The sequence below is a fragment of the Condylura cristata genome, unplaced genomic scaffold, assembly GCF_000260355.1.
Source record: "Condylura cristata isolate star-nosed mole 26May11 unplaced genomic scaffold, ConCri1.0 scaffold00032, whole genome shotgun sequence".
Classification (NCBI taxonomy): Eukaryota; Metazoa; Chordata; class Mammalia; order Eulipotyphla; family Talpidae; genus Condylura; species Condylura cristata.
The window spans coordinates 870,364-884,269 of NW_004567133.1; the positions used below are offsets into that span (position 1 = coordinate 870,364).

Here is a 13,906-nt window from a genome sequence, read left to right on the forward strand (position 1 = left end):
CCGCCACCCCCCCATTCCCTGCTTGCTTTCCTTCAAAGCCAGCCTGGGGAGGGCCGGGGGTCAGGATGGGGGCGACTGTGCCCATGAATGGCAGCCCCAGAAAACTTGGCCCACTCAGGCGCTCTCCTTTGAATCCCAGGCTGTTCTGTGGCTTGATTAATGAACAGCCCAGGGGGTGCCCCCCTTCCCTATTCAGAAGGACGCAGCGCCATGGAAACGCCGGACTCCTGTAGAGTCCTCTGGCTGACACTGGGAATGGGCGGCCTCCTGGGCTGGAAAGGCCCAGGCTGGGCTCCCAGGGTGTTAATGGGAAAGTGCTGGCCCAAAGCCCTGAGCTGGCACCCCAGCAAAGCCACTCCAACCTGTGCTTCAGCGGCATTAATTCTATTCTGAACCCGACAGCAGAGCTGGAAAGAACAAGGCACTTGGATGCTGACTTAAAATTTTTTTTTCCCTGGATTTTGAGGACTCTCCTATTTTAAGTCATGTTGGCAAGGACCTGGGGGGAACCTATTACCGGTCTTCAGAGGGGTCCACATGTAGCTTTGCAGCCCATACTAGGATTTGGGTGGTTCTTTTGACCAGAGCAAATTCCTAAGCGCACCAAAACCAGGAATAGGGAGTCTGTGCACGCAAGACCACTGTGCTCGCGGTGGCTAGGCCTCCCTGCCGCTCTTCCTCTTTATGGGGTGGCGGCTGGGCCTTCCTCCATCACCCTGTCACCAGAGGCTGCCTCTCCTCCTGGGCTGGAGCCTCGGGGTGCACGTGAGGCAGGGTGGTGACTGGGCGATGACGATGACCACGCTCTACTCTCAGGTCCCTTCAGGCCCTGCCAGTCCCTCTGCAAAGCACGGCGGTTTCCAACCAGACACTGGGTGAACCGGCTCAGGCTTGTGCCGGAGCAAGTCCTCACAAGCCCTTCAGACACATCTCAGCCAGGGTTTAGGGGGCCTGGCAGGCAGCAGTGTGCAAACAAAGTCACAGATGCACCTATCTATGCATCAGAATCTCGGACCCTACTTTCCTAGAAGTCAACTTTGTGTTTGATTCCTAAATAATTGATTCTGTTTCTAAAAACAGAATTTTCAGAAATTCTCCTGAGTTTTCATCTGTTGCCCGCTTAGTAGGAACAGACATTGAGAAGAGACCCAGGTGTTCCTAGATGCATCAGAATTCATGCGCGGCCGGGAGCTGGTGGTGGGGTCCTTTCCCTCCAGAAGGAGCTAACCCCCAAAGCCTGTGCTGTCACCCAAGCAAAATGCCAGCAGCTCAGAAAGATGGGGTTTCTGAAGCAGATCAGCTGAAGTGTTTGGGCGGCCTGAGCTGCGGCATCATGAACACCTGGAGGTAATTACTAAAAGCGACGGATTTACGGGGCGGTCAAGACAAATAGTCTGTAAAACAACTTTTATTTACAAAGGCCAATAATGAGTAGTGTAGCGTGAAAAGCTATCCCTTCCAAAAGATTCATGTATAAATTATGTATAAAGTTAGAATATTCTATGTAAATATATCAAAGACCAGCCGAGCCACCTGGTTTCACCCTTCGGCTCCCATCGTGGCTTCTCAGTTTGAAGGATGCTCCCCTGGGAGCCTGGCGTGGCTGCCTGCACCCACAGCAGGTCCACGCCCCGCTGCTCAGAGGGCCTGGGTCACCTGAGAGCAAACGTGGCCGAAGGGGGTTTGACTTGGCTTAGACAGGTTATGACGGCCTTCACTTTACTCAAACCTGGGGGTTAGCGGGATTTGCCGAGGTTGTTAAGCTCCACTCTGCTGCCTGCATCTGGGCAGATGAGCTAGGCTGGTCTGCCTTTCCCTAACGCACTGGTCTTGGCAAGGGTGAGGGCCTCTAGTCTGTCTGACCGGAGAACAGCCCTCATCCCCCTCATTAAGAGGCGAGATGGTCATCAGACACAGGGCTGCTGTGTGTCTGTTCAAGGGTCCCTCTTCAACACACACACGAGCCAACAAACCCTAACAGGATGAAGCGGCTCCCCCAAAACACCAGGCTGTAGGCCGAAGGAAGCCCGGGTCAGCGGGGCACTGCTAAGAGCACCCCACGGGTCAGGAGACCTGGAGGCCACGCGGCCTTGGCAGCCCTCCTCACTGGACCTCTGCTGCTGGCTCCCACCTCCCTGCCACAAACCCTGCTCCGGCCCGGCTGGCGCAGAAACCCGCAGCAGGGCGGCCTCCGAGTCTGCCCCCAAACACAGCCCCTCGCATGCCCCATGGCCTTGGCCCCAGTGTCTTCCTGCAAGTGTCCAGACAGCCTGTCTGCCCTGCTCTGGGCCTTCCTGCTAGCATGGGCCTCCTGCACCGTCTCCTCAGCTGGCATGTGGTACATGGACGTGAACCCAGGACTGCAGAACATGTCAGCTTCCTGGGGATCCTGGGTGTGTGCCCGGAGCCCATGGGCAGCTCTGCTGTGAGGAGCGGGCAGTGGCGGCCCCGACGCCACAGCTCCCGGCTCTGCAGGGTTGGGGTGGAAGGCGTGGTTCTGCTGACACACAGCCAAGGTCCAGAGGCTCCACATCTGGTGTTGGCAGTTCGTGTATCTGAGGTGGAGAAAAGGATACTCTGGGAGCGCCAGATTACATACCCAGCCTCCACCAGCAAAGAGCCCATTTGTTCAATTCAACCAGGTGGGCAGGCACAGCAGTGAGCCTCATATGCTACTCAGCTGCCCCCCAAAGCACACATCTGGGTCTTTGGGCACCTGCCGCCTGAAGAGGCCCTTTCTCCTCTATCCATTTCCCATGTCTATTCTTCTGGGATGTTGTCTTGCTACCTCTTGCGGTCCTGCTCCCAGATCACCTCCACCCAGCTCACCCTGCCACTGCCACCAGCAGCCTGGCCTCAGGAGGACTGTGGGGACAGATGCCCAGGAGACCTGTTTAGCAGAGGACCAGGGAGGTGGGCATAAGGAAGGTGGTCCTCTAGGGCCCCAGGCCCTCCTGTTCCTGTGGCCTGAGAATCCCTGAGAAAACTGGAGGTTGTTTCTGTGGTTACATTATAGTTTGGCATTTTTTAAATCCTCAGGACCCTGGCATGACCTCCAAGCAACAGATCCAGAGAGTGTAGGAAGGGCTCACAAGGGCAGGCTGCATCCAGCAAAGGGCACTGGACAGTCACTGGACATCAGCTGATGCCGCACTTGAGGCACAGCAACTTACTGTGGTAGCTTCCAGAATGCCTGCTGCACTCAGAGGTGCACATATTTACAAATTTCAGGGGCATTTTCTTGAGTGGAAAACTCAGGTCCGCAGGCTGATCTCAGCTCTGCTAGCTGGCCAGAATCTCACAGGTTGTGGTACACTCGATGGCTCTAGACAGAGCTAGCCCCAAGCAGGGTTATCCTTATAGTGACCGAGGTTTGTGGGTACCCAGACCTACAGTTCCAGAGGCTACTCCTTCCAGAAAGTGGTAAGGAAGCAACAAACATGCCCCCCAATCTGGAGAATGTATCTTTTTCCCTCAGGTGTTGAACTGGGTACACTGGCCCCTAGAGACCTTTCGATCTGGGTCCCCAGAGGAGGATGGGGCACTGAACCCGGGAACAGCCCCAAGGGCAGAGACAGGCAGGGGCTACAGGATGCTCACATCAGTAACGAGTCAGTCAGCTTATCAGTTCAGTGGGGGGAAAAGAATGAACACATCGATCTGGCAGACAACAGACCAAATAAATAATTAAACCAGCCAGCCCCCAGCTGAATTTTTTCCAACACGCTGAATAGCACCTAAGTGGGGAACAGGGCCAGCCTGTGCCAGCACTGGGACTAATGCCAGCACTGGACAACACAGAGCTCCCCACGGACCTGGCCCATGCTGGAGCTCCCTGAGGTTGGACATCAGAAAGGCTACCAAACTTCAGAAGACTGGGGGTGGGAGGGGGAACCCAAAGTTTGCAGAGCCCACCAGGTCCGTCTTTGGGCCAGCTTTCAAACATCGGTCTCTTCTGAGATGTCATCTCCCTCCCAGAGAGGAAGCAGCTCTGAATGGGGTCTGCAGACACAGATGCCAGACGGGATACAAGCTTAGAGGCACTGGAAGCCGGACCCAAACTCCAGGTCCCTCATTTTTACCCACCAGCAAGGATCAATCTCACTTTAACAAAGGACCAGGACTGACTTTCTAAAGAAACACCTCCAATTGGATGGGGCTTCCGGCTGCCGACAAGGCCATGCTTCTCGGACCTGTGCCTGCAGAGGCAGGCCTGGGCAGTGTGGGGCTCAGAATGTCCCATGAGACTGTACTGCCTGCTCCCCTCCGCCCCCGCCACTTCCCCTGGGGGACCTCACAGAAGCCATGGTAACTGGGCTCAGAGGACATCTGGCCCTGCTGCAGTTATCAAGAGAAAACTGGAGGTTGTTTCTGTGGTTACATTATAGTTTGGCATTTTTTAAAAGCCTAAACACCTATCACAAAATTCTACCAGATTCCTTGGGGTGGCACCCTATGGGGTAAGGAAAGATGACAGAAGAAAGATCAGTGTGGTGAGGGGAGCAGGAAAGAATAAGAATTCATCTTGGGATGCTGATGTCTTCTCATTTTGCAAAGACTGCGTTTTGCTGTGGGGATGAGGGAGAACCTACCGTCCCCTGCAGGCCTGTGTCATCTCTTAGTCTTCCAGAAGGTACGGCACAGTGGGTCTGGCTTGACCTACTGGGTTGAAATGGGAGCAAGTCCTGATGGAGTAGGTGTCAGCGAGGTTGAGGAGGTGACGAGGTCAGTGCTGGACCCTCACGGAGCAGCTCTTCCCAAGTCAGGGTCAAAGAGAGCCCATCAGCTGCTACAAGAGAACGTGTCTTTGCAGGGCTCCCTGGCTGCGCCCACTATTCCGGGCAGCTGTGTCTGCCCGGCACTGAAGCCCCAGAGTGCACTGCAGTGAGAGATGGGCCCGTGCCCCTTGCCAGAGAATAAAGGCATTTGGGATTCTTTAAATAATAAGCAAAACAAAAGAGAAAAACCCATTAAGATGTTCTGGTGGTAAGCAGGTACTGTTCTTTTCCTAACAAGATAAATTATTTTCCATTTATAGTTACTGTGTCTTCTAGAAGTGCTTTGTCCTCTCAGCCCCAACCTTCTCTGATAGAGCCATCACCATGGGGGGGGGAGGGGAGGACACGTGCAGGGCTCTAGGTGCTTTTCTTCACAGGTGGAGACGGAGCAAAGATAATCTCGTCTGAGTCATCGGAGCTGACATCATCTGCAGGTGGCCCCGAGGGAGAGGACTCCACTGAAAGGAACCAGAGTGGGGGAGGCTGTCACACCGACTGCTCAGGACCTTCCAGGGCACCCATTCCGGGCACACTTTCACATCAGCTCCAGTTCACACCCACGCACGGTGGGTGTACGGCTATTCTCTGCAAGTTTGGTGTTGTTTGACTAGTCTCTCGGGGATGGGCCCTCAGAATCGGCTGCCCATCGTGCCACAGGGTCACTCACTTAACGCCGAGTCACACCCACATCCGTCTCTAAGCTTAGCTCTGAATATTCTTGGAAACGTAAAGACGGCCAGCATGAAGGAAGGGCGAGCCTGGCAGGGGCTGAGCTGCCCGCACAGCAGCCCCATGAGTCTGGCCTGCAGTGCAGAAGAGGCAGCGGCCCAGCCTGTCTGTGAGAGCGGCCGGCTCCCAGGTGGCACACCCGCCCAGGTGAGGTAGGACGGCCCGACCTCCCCACCACTGTGAGCGTCCCACGGCGGGTCATCCTCCCCAGCTACACTTTCCTCATTCACATTCCAGCTGACACTAGAATGAGGTGCTGGCACCACACCCATGGACTGGGGGTGACGGATGTGAGGAAAGGCAGGTTCCCACCCATCACAGGCTGCCCAGCCCCCAAAAGGGGTCTTTCACCTACTATTCATAAAGATGAAAGTGAAAAAATGACTAACCACTGATCAGAGATACAAAAGGGAAGGAAGTTAGGGCTGAGCCATGCTGCAGATACGGTAGCTGCACCAGCCTTTTTTCTGTAACTTCCAGAAAGTGAACAGTTACCCTTGTATTTGCTCTGTGAATGCCACCTCCGCAGAGGTGCAACCCCCTGATGTACACCTGGTATAGCATTTGCATATAACCTCCACACAACCCCCTGTGTACTTCAAGTCATCTCTAGATTACTTATAACACCTAGTCCACTGTAAATGTAAACGCTTGCTTAGGGAATAACGATGAGCAAACAGTCCATGTTCGGGACTGACACAGCCACCCAGGCCTCAGTCCCGGGTATGGATTTCCCATCGGGGGTTGGAGGAAGCTGCAGATACAGCACTGTGGGTGGGGGCCCAGCTGCATGAAAGTGGAAACTTAGGAAATTAAAAACATCAGTTTTCAAGGTTTTTTTCCCCCCCTTAACAAGTCTTTCACAATTAGATCAAAGAGGAGCTTCATTCCTACTTTTCACACACTTGCATCCTTGGGTAAATAAAAGCTGAACACCTGACTGTTCTGCAATAATACTCTTCAGACAGGAGGATGAAGCTGCTGCAGCAAAATTACATACATTTATCAGGGGGAGAAAAGGGCAGCATAAACAAACACTTTAACTTTGATCAAAGACGCTAAAGGTCACCCAGTGCAGGGCCTGGTGAAATGGGCACCAAAGGACTATTTGGAGAACACCTTAAAGCCTTTCGGGGTGCCCACAAGTTCTAGGATGGCTCCTGGGGTTTCTTGGGCTTTGCATGTTGGCACATCTTTCCTATAAATGCCAGGCTGCTAATCTTTGTTAGTTGAGCTACACAAATGGAGACAATATCAAAGTTCAAAGTTTGTGAGCTCCGACAACGCTAGGAAAAAGATTAAAATGTGACTTCCAGGTGCTGCTTGTGCAGAGGAGTCTCCGGACTCCGCCCCGTGTGCCAGCCCCGGGGAGGTGTGGTTGGCTAAGGGCGCTCAGCCAGAGCAGGCTTGAGGCAAGCTTAAGTCAAGAACTCACCGAGCAAGGGGGTTCGCTGTGGCCCCCCCACGGGTCTCAACTCACCGGGGCAGGGCTGCAAGGCGGCAGGGCTCCCTGGTCCCCAAGGCCTCGGCGCTGCTTCCTCAGTAGCTGGTCTGCCCATGGTATCCCAGCTGCTGGCTTCACTGTCTTCCTTCCCTGAAGGAACATGCAGACTGCATAGAGGCGGCACCAGACGCTGCCAGCGGGAGCCACCACACCACACCTCCGTCTACTCCGACACTTCCTTCGGCAAACCCACTTCCTTTGTAGTTTCTCCGGATACGAAGCATCATCTCTACCTGCACCCTGCCCCTCTCCAATTCCATCTCTGAGGCCACAGAAGCCAGGACAGGAAGTCAGGACTGGAAGCATGGTGGACCATTGGGGATGTACCCACTATTTTTGGGTTAAGTATTACTTAAACCAACAAATAGGAAAAACTTGGGCTCAAGGGAGCTGAGAACAAAATCCAGACATGAAAATCATGAAGCGCTCACTGTAGTAATTGTGGGAATACATCGATGTCTGTGATGCCTGACCCTGTTCTCCAGTCTCCTGAGCTCAGGGAGTCCCTTCAGGCTGCCCCTACTATCCAAGGGACACAGCTGTGATGTGGGAGGCTTGGTTGAGGTGACTTCTGGCTGAGGGAATTACTGAGATTGCAGGTGGCTGCAGGGAGGGCAAGGCCCTACGTGCCCTCACACGTGTCAAGCTTGAGGAAGAGTGGCAGCTCTTTTGGCTAAAACCTCAGGGGCCAGCTGCCCCTCACACTGGAATCCAAAATGAGGGCCTTCCTGGTGGTACAACCGGTTAAGGTGCAGCACTAGGAAGCTGGCCGCAGGCACCACAGCACAAGTTCTACCTTCCTGGCCAGGGAGCTGACCCACAGGGTGCGGCAGGCCTCTCCTGACCCGCCTGCTGCTCCCTTCAGCAGTGCACTTCAGTCAATCTGCCTGTTCTGCTCCCCGCTCTGTCTCTGGTGGATCCTCTCATTCCTCCACCCCACACCTCTGGCCTGTACCCCAGCTCTTGTACACATAAATAAATCTTTAAAACATAAGACAAAACACTAGATTCTAGAGTGAAATGCAATTACCAGGAACAGCTGCTGCAGAGGGTGGGGAGGCAACCCCTTCACGGGAGGCTGACGCAGGTCTCCTCTTGGCAGAGGCAGCAGAGCTGGCGCCTGTGCTGGGAACACTAGGAGAAAGAGCGCGAGCTTTACCTGACCTGACAGGACACGAACCCGTCTGAGACCCACAGTAGGGCCTGACAAACACAGGTCCTGAGACCTGGTCTTTCCCGCTGCTTCCTGGTGCCCTGGGGCTGTGTGGGGCCAGCGGCCTTGCCTCAGTGGGCATGCTCATGAGCTGTGCAGCTCTCCACCTCCTGGGTGTGGCTGACTGCATCCGGGACGATCCCCAACCTACACTGAGCCCTTGGCCCTGTCTGAGGGAGCTGGGGAGATGGAGTCTGGGTTATGCAATTCAGGTCTCCTTTTGCAGAGAGAAACTGTAGATTTAAAACCAGTTTTAAGACCGAGAAACAGACATCCACGGCAAAGGGGAGTGAGCCTGGCAAGCAGAGTGTTGCTGAGTGGAGATGGAGGGAGGGCAGCCAAGCTTCCCTCAGTGGCGGAGCCCAGGCCTGGCCTGGCCCCAGCCAGCAGCATCCCTGCCTTGTGCCTGATGTTCTCTTAGCCTCACTAGAAGTTCTGCTCTTTACCTGAGTTGACCTAAGTGGGATTCTGACTTTCTTCAACCAACAAAAGTCCAATATCCCAGGAAGTCCAGCAGGGATGCTGCTACTCAGAAAGAGTCTGTGTTGCTGGAGGAAGGCCTCTGACCAGGCCTACCTCTCCCTCAACACTGGGTCAGGTCACATTTTTCTCTAAAAAGGGCAGTGCATTAGGACAAGTGACAGTCTGTAAGCTGGTAGCTACCAGACACACGGTCTCAAACTGGCTACTTGTTTTCTTCCAGGACAGAGAAATGATTCTAAAGAGGCGTCTTCAGGAGGACCAGAACTTGGGGCTCACCCCACCTGCACGGAGAGGCAGGGGATTTCCCACAAGGTGCGACTTTTGCTCTGGCCCAGGGGCTGACCCCCTGACTCTTGCGCGGCCTCTTGTGCGGCCTCTTGCGCAGTGGCTGTGTCTGGCACATCCCTGCAACACCGAAGAGAGGTGGGCCTGATAATCACTTACCTGTGTCTGGTCCGCGCCAGGTGTGCCCGGAAGACCGACTGGATGACGGTAATGGCCTCCTCTTGCTCTGGGTCCCCCTCAGCCTGGTCAAGAGGGCTCAGCACATGGGGTGAGGGACAGTTCTGTAGCATAATGACAGTGGGGAAGAAAATCACTGGAGAACCTTGAGGGTAGTCACCCTCAACCTGAGAACCAGGTAAGAGCACACTCTGTTCCAGGTGACTCACCTCATTACCAATTACACAGCCAGCAATTTCCTGATTGTGGGTTCTTAATTCTTAGACTCTAGGGATGCTTAATGAACAGCTTGTCTTTTTTTTATAAAGGAGGGTGCTGCTATGGAAAGCTTCTATCTTCATTATATTTTTAATCTTATGCTTTAATTGCAGGATTCACATGCTACTCAAAGTGTCATAATTGCTGAGCAATTTGGCCCGAGGCCTAATCCACCTGGGGAGGGTCCACAGGTGTTGCTGCCTGGCTGGAATGTGCTGTGGGATGGCCAGGGTGGCACACCCACAGTAGGACAGGAAAGTAGGCTGCACGATGCCCCAGGCTTTCCTTGGTTGCTTACATATGGGAAGAAAAAGTGGAGGTGGATCGGTGAGAACTCTAGGTCTGTGTCCAGCCCCTGCGAGCGTACCTGGTCAGGAAGGCGTGGCATGCTGGGAGAGTCTGAGCCACTTGTTGTGCTTGTCAACAGCTTTGCCCGTGTTAGATGTCCCCTGAAAGCTGCCTGAAGCACCACAGCTGCCTGGCAGGGAAAGAGGAGAGAGAGGAACAGATTTTAATTTCTCTGGAAGATGGCAGGTACAGATCAAGGGAAATTCCAGAGGGAGAAGCTAACACAGCAGGGAAAATTACTTCCCTAACTACAACACAATCACAGGAGTATCTGAGAACCTCTCTTTCCCTGACCCAGAATCTCCTACAGCAAGAAACATACTGACCCTACTCTCTAGGGAGGAAATGATGATCCCCACAGGAAGCTAATGAAAAGTAAATGAATCATCTGTTAAATTTAGCTGCTAAAATACTCTGGTTTCTCTTCAGATCGTGTAAGTTTTTTGCCTTTTAAAATTTAGCTGCTAAAACCAGACCAAATATTTTTCAAAAATACTAGGCAGCAAGTATTTTATTTTTAAAGATTTATTTATGCATATAAGAGCTGGGGTGCAGACCAGAGGTGTGTGGGGGGTGGTGGTGAGAGGATTCACCAGAGACAGAGTAGGGAGCAGAACAGGCAGAGCTACTGAAATACAGTACTAAGGGGTGTCTGCTGTGCTATGTGGGTCAGCTCCCTGGCCAGAGATCAAACTCGTGCTGCAGTGGCTGCAGATAAGTTCATAATGCTGAGATTTGACCTCCTGAGCCATCAGGAGGCCCTGCTGGTCCATATTTTATACATGGTTATGTTTTCATAGTGGGACAATGTACTTCATGGTGTTTATTCTAATTCATACACTTCCCAAATATATCAAGCAGTGGAGAATGTGATCACAAAGGAATTATTTATCCTTTGGCCTTCATGTCAAAATACATATGGATGCACTGTCAGTTCTGAAGCCAATGCTTTGGAATTTAGGGGCTGCATTTTATTTGCATGGTCCATGCTCGGGGAAGCTTGGCTCCCCTCTCTGCATCTTCATTCAACTCTTTTTTTGAAGGATGACATGCATGTATGCTGAGCCTTGAGGTGACATGTGTCTAGGGGTCTAGACGCTTCCGTAATCACAGTCAACAAAAGGAAACGTCTTTGCTTTTTCTCGAAGGCAAGGTGACGAAACTGTCACAAACATAGAACTGAGAACAAGTATACCAAACAGGCGAGAGAACGTCACCAAGGACAAAAAACTGAGAAGGCTCACATCCTGGATGTGGCAAAGCTACTGCTCTAGTGGGGTGACGTCAGCTGGAGGGGTGACAGCTGCTGGTACTATACCAACCAAAGCGGAACAAAAAGCGAGGGAGTCTCTGTCCTGCCCACTGTGTCCACATTGAGACTGGCCCCGCACAACAGCCCTGTGCAGGACTTTACCACCCGGGCTCCCTGGTGAGGGAGCTGGGGATGGGGAGGGGACACCAGAAGAGGAGAGACAGGGAGGAGGACAGCACACACATAACCTGGCTCGTAAACATGCTGTTCAGTCCTCTGAGGAGAACCAAACTCATTTACTCACTCATTCACTCATGCCAGGCACCCTTATGGAACTGGGAAGATAGCAGGAAAAAAAAAAAAAACAACAGGTATTTTCTACCTCAAGGAGATAACTAGTGGGAGATGAACAATGAAAAAAAATTAAGGTCGGATAAATGCCATGAAGAAAAATAAACCAGGACATAGGCTGGAAAGTGACAGGTAGAATAGAGCACTCAGGAGGAGCCTCTGAGGTGGTGCTGTCTGGATGGACGAGGGAGAAGGACATGCAAATGTCCGGACAGAGCCTCTGGGCAACAGGAACAGCAAGCGCAGAGGCCCTGTGGTGGGATAGCTTGATATTGTCAAGTCATGCCAGAAAATTCCCCAGCTGGGTGAAAGGGGGTATGCAGATCTGGAAGGGTCTTTAGGGAACAAGTTTGGATTCTGTTCCAAGTGTGGAAAGAGTATATTAACATTTAGGATTATGTCACCCCGCTGGCTGTCTGGAGCCGAGGCTACAGAAGGTCAAAAGCAGAAGCAAGGGAACAGGCAGGGGTCACCAGAACGGGCTTGGGGGCTGACACCTGCACTGCCCCAAATCCCACCAGTTCTCTGCTCCTAGTGACTGCTGCCAGCGGCGACTTCCCCCCTCACTCACAGAATGGCTGCCCAGCGACGCTCCCTTCCAGCAATGAGCCACACTTCACTCCACTGAGTTCTTGTGCCTCCAATGTTCCTTCTCCTGCCTCTCGGTCAGTGAGTTCTTAATCATTCTCAAGGTCTAGCAAGAACGGCACCCCTCAGGCACTTCCTGCTTACAAGCAGGATGGCATGTGCCATGATGCCGCCCTAACGGCACTTTGACCTGCCTTTCTGCTCTTCTTGCTTGGCACAGAAGTGATGTCAGAAAGTGTGCCGGAGAATGAATGAATGACTGAGTGAATTTTGAAAGTGCAAACTTATCCAAATGTTTATTTGGTCTAAATGTTGGCGTCTGGTCTGACTTCCCAAAAACCAGCACCTAATGATGCCACAGTCACTTCACTCTGAATGAAAAAGATGTATTTTGAAATCAGTGAAGTCAAACTTGCTTACCTCATCCAGAACAGCTTTTTTTTTCTGAAACAAAGAGATAAATTAGCAGTTAACACAAAGATGACTTTCCCCACAGTACTGTTTTCACGTCCTGATCTTATCACTGCTAGTCTGCAGGGGCCAAGGTGGACGGTGGCCAAGGTGCCAGGACCCCTCACTGACAGCACCCCTCCACCACCCACACCCCAGGAGGCACCAGGGGCCTGGTCCTCGCTCACCTGCTGTGGGGTGAATTCCACAGTGACTTTATCAGACAGTCAACAGGAAGCCTCCTGAGCTGGAGACCACACTGGGGCTACTTCCAGGGTAGGGTGGGGGCTGCACGAGCCAGCAGGGTCTCTGTGACCCTGCCTGCCCCCTGCTGTCTGGGGTGGGGCAGGTGAGCCAACAGCAGCTTCTGGACAGGTCACTGCCCAATTCCTCTGGCAGTGGGCACTATCATCCTGCCAGCCCGAGCTGAGAGGTGAGTCTCTCTGGCCTGGCAGGGTCACCACCCCTGACACTATCACACCCTGCTGCCCCTCAGCCCACGCCGTGTCACTTTCAACTGCACCATTGATGTCTCCTACATGTCCACACACTCTCTGTGCCTAGTGGCATGCCACACAGCAAAGGGATGTGTGAATGTCAGTCGACTGAACATGTGAACAAAACGCCTTCTCTGGTGGGAGGACAATGCTGCGTGCCCTTGGCGAGAGGGCAGGTGCACTTGTGAACGTCACCTTGTGCTTGTACACCTTCCAGCGGGTCTGCAGGGTCCTGGCAGCCGCCTCTCTTCTCCCTTCAGAGCAGGAGGAGGGTGGCCGGGAGCAGCCCCCTTCACTTGTATCTGGTCCAAAGTCTTGCAGAGAGGGGTTCCTGTGGGGCTGGAGACCTTGGGGCTCTTCTTGGACCTGCAAGAAAAGCAACGAATGGAAGTGTGATTGTGCCTGCAGCGGCCCGGGCGGCAACTGTCAGCCCAACAGGGGCTGCACATATCAGATTAGACTTCTAGTAGCTCAGATGGAAAATTGTAGCTGCACTGTTCATCAGTCCATATAGCAGAGATCTCTGGAGAAACAAGATGAAAACTAGTAAAGATGTTTGAATTTGCTTTTATTAAACACCCTAAACTCCCTCTAGGGGCACTCTTCTGGGAGAGGTGATCTCACCTACAGGGTCCAGGAGGCCTCTAGGTGAAACACAGTGTACTTTCAAAGCTCAGCAAGATTGGTACATTATTGCAAGAGTATTTTCATGCCTGGGGTTCTTTTTTGTCTTTCAGTCTGATGCTGTATTACAAAAATAGGAATTTTGGAATAAGTGTAGTAGATTTCTAGTTTAGCTTTTAAGGTACAAAGACACCATGCTGTCTCCTATATCGTCCCACAGGCCCGCCACACCTCATGGCATGCCACACAACAAAGGATGTGTGAATGTCAGTGTGAACAAAAAGATAAATTCAGTTACTTAGGCAACAAATAACCTTTACTGCTAGGAGTTTACTCCAAAATTCTTGGCAGAGAGCTGAGCAAATTTTA

General features: G+C 52.7%; 1 protein-coding gene across 3 annotated transcripts in view; it reads right to left on the minus strand.

Annotated features, from left to right (window-relative positions):
* Positions 1 to 1,411: 1,411 nt before the first annotated feature.
* Positions 1,412 to 13,906, minus strand: part of IQCE (IQ motif containing E) — a 36,572-nt gene continuing 24,077 nt past the window's right edge. For all 3 annotated transcript variants that reach the window (XM_012731980.1, XM_004691640.2, XM_012731981.1), the window contains 8 exons: positions 13,109 to 13,279; positions 12,387 to 12,410; positions 9,795 to 9,905; positions 9,152 to 9,273; positions 8,042 to 8,145; positions 6,988 to 7,101; positions 4,593 to 5,236; positions 1,412 to 2,555 (listed from right to left, as the gene is read on the minus strand). In XM_012731980.1, coding sequence (XP_012587434.1) covers positions 5,136 to 5,236; positions 6,988 to 7,101; positions 8,042 to 8,145; positions 9,152 to 9,273; positions 9,795 to 9,905; positions 12,387 to 12,410; positions 13,109 to 13,279 — 747 coding nt within the window. In that variant the 3' untranslated portion in view covers positions 1,412 to 2,555; positions 4,593 to 5,135. The remainder of the gene's footprint in view (positions 2,556 to 4,592; positions 5,237 to 6,987; positions 7,102 to 8,041; positions 8,146 to 9,151; positions 9,274 to 9,794; positions 9,906 to 12,386; positions 12,411 to 13,108; positions 13,280 to 13,906) is intronic.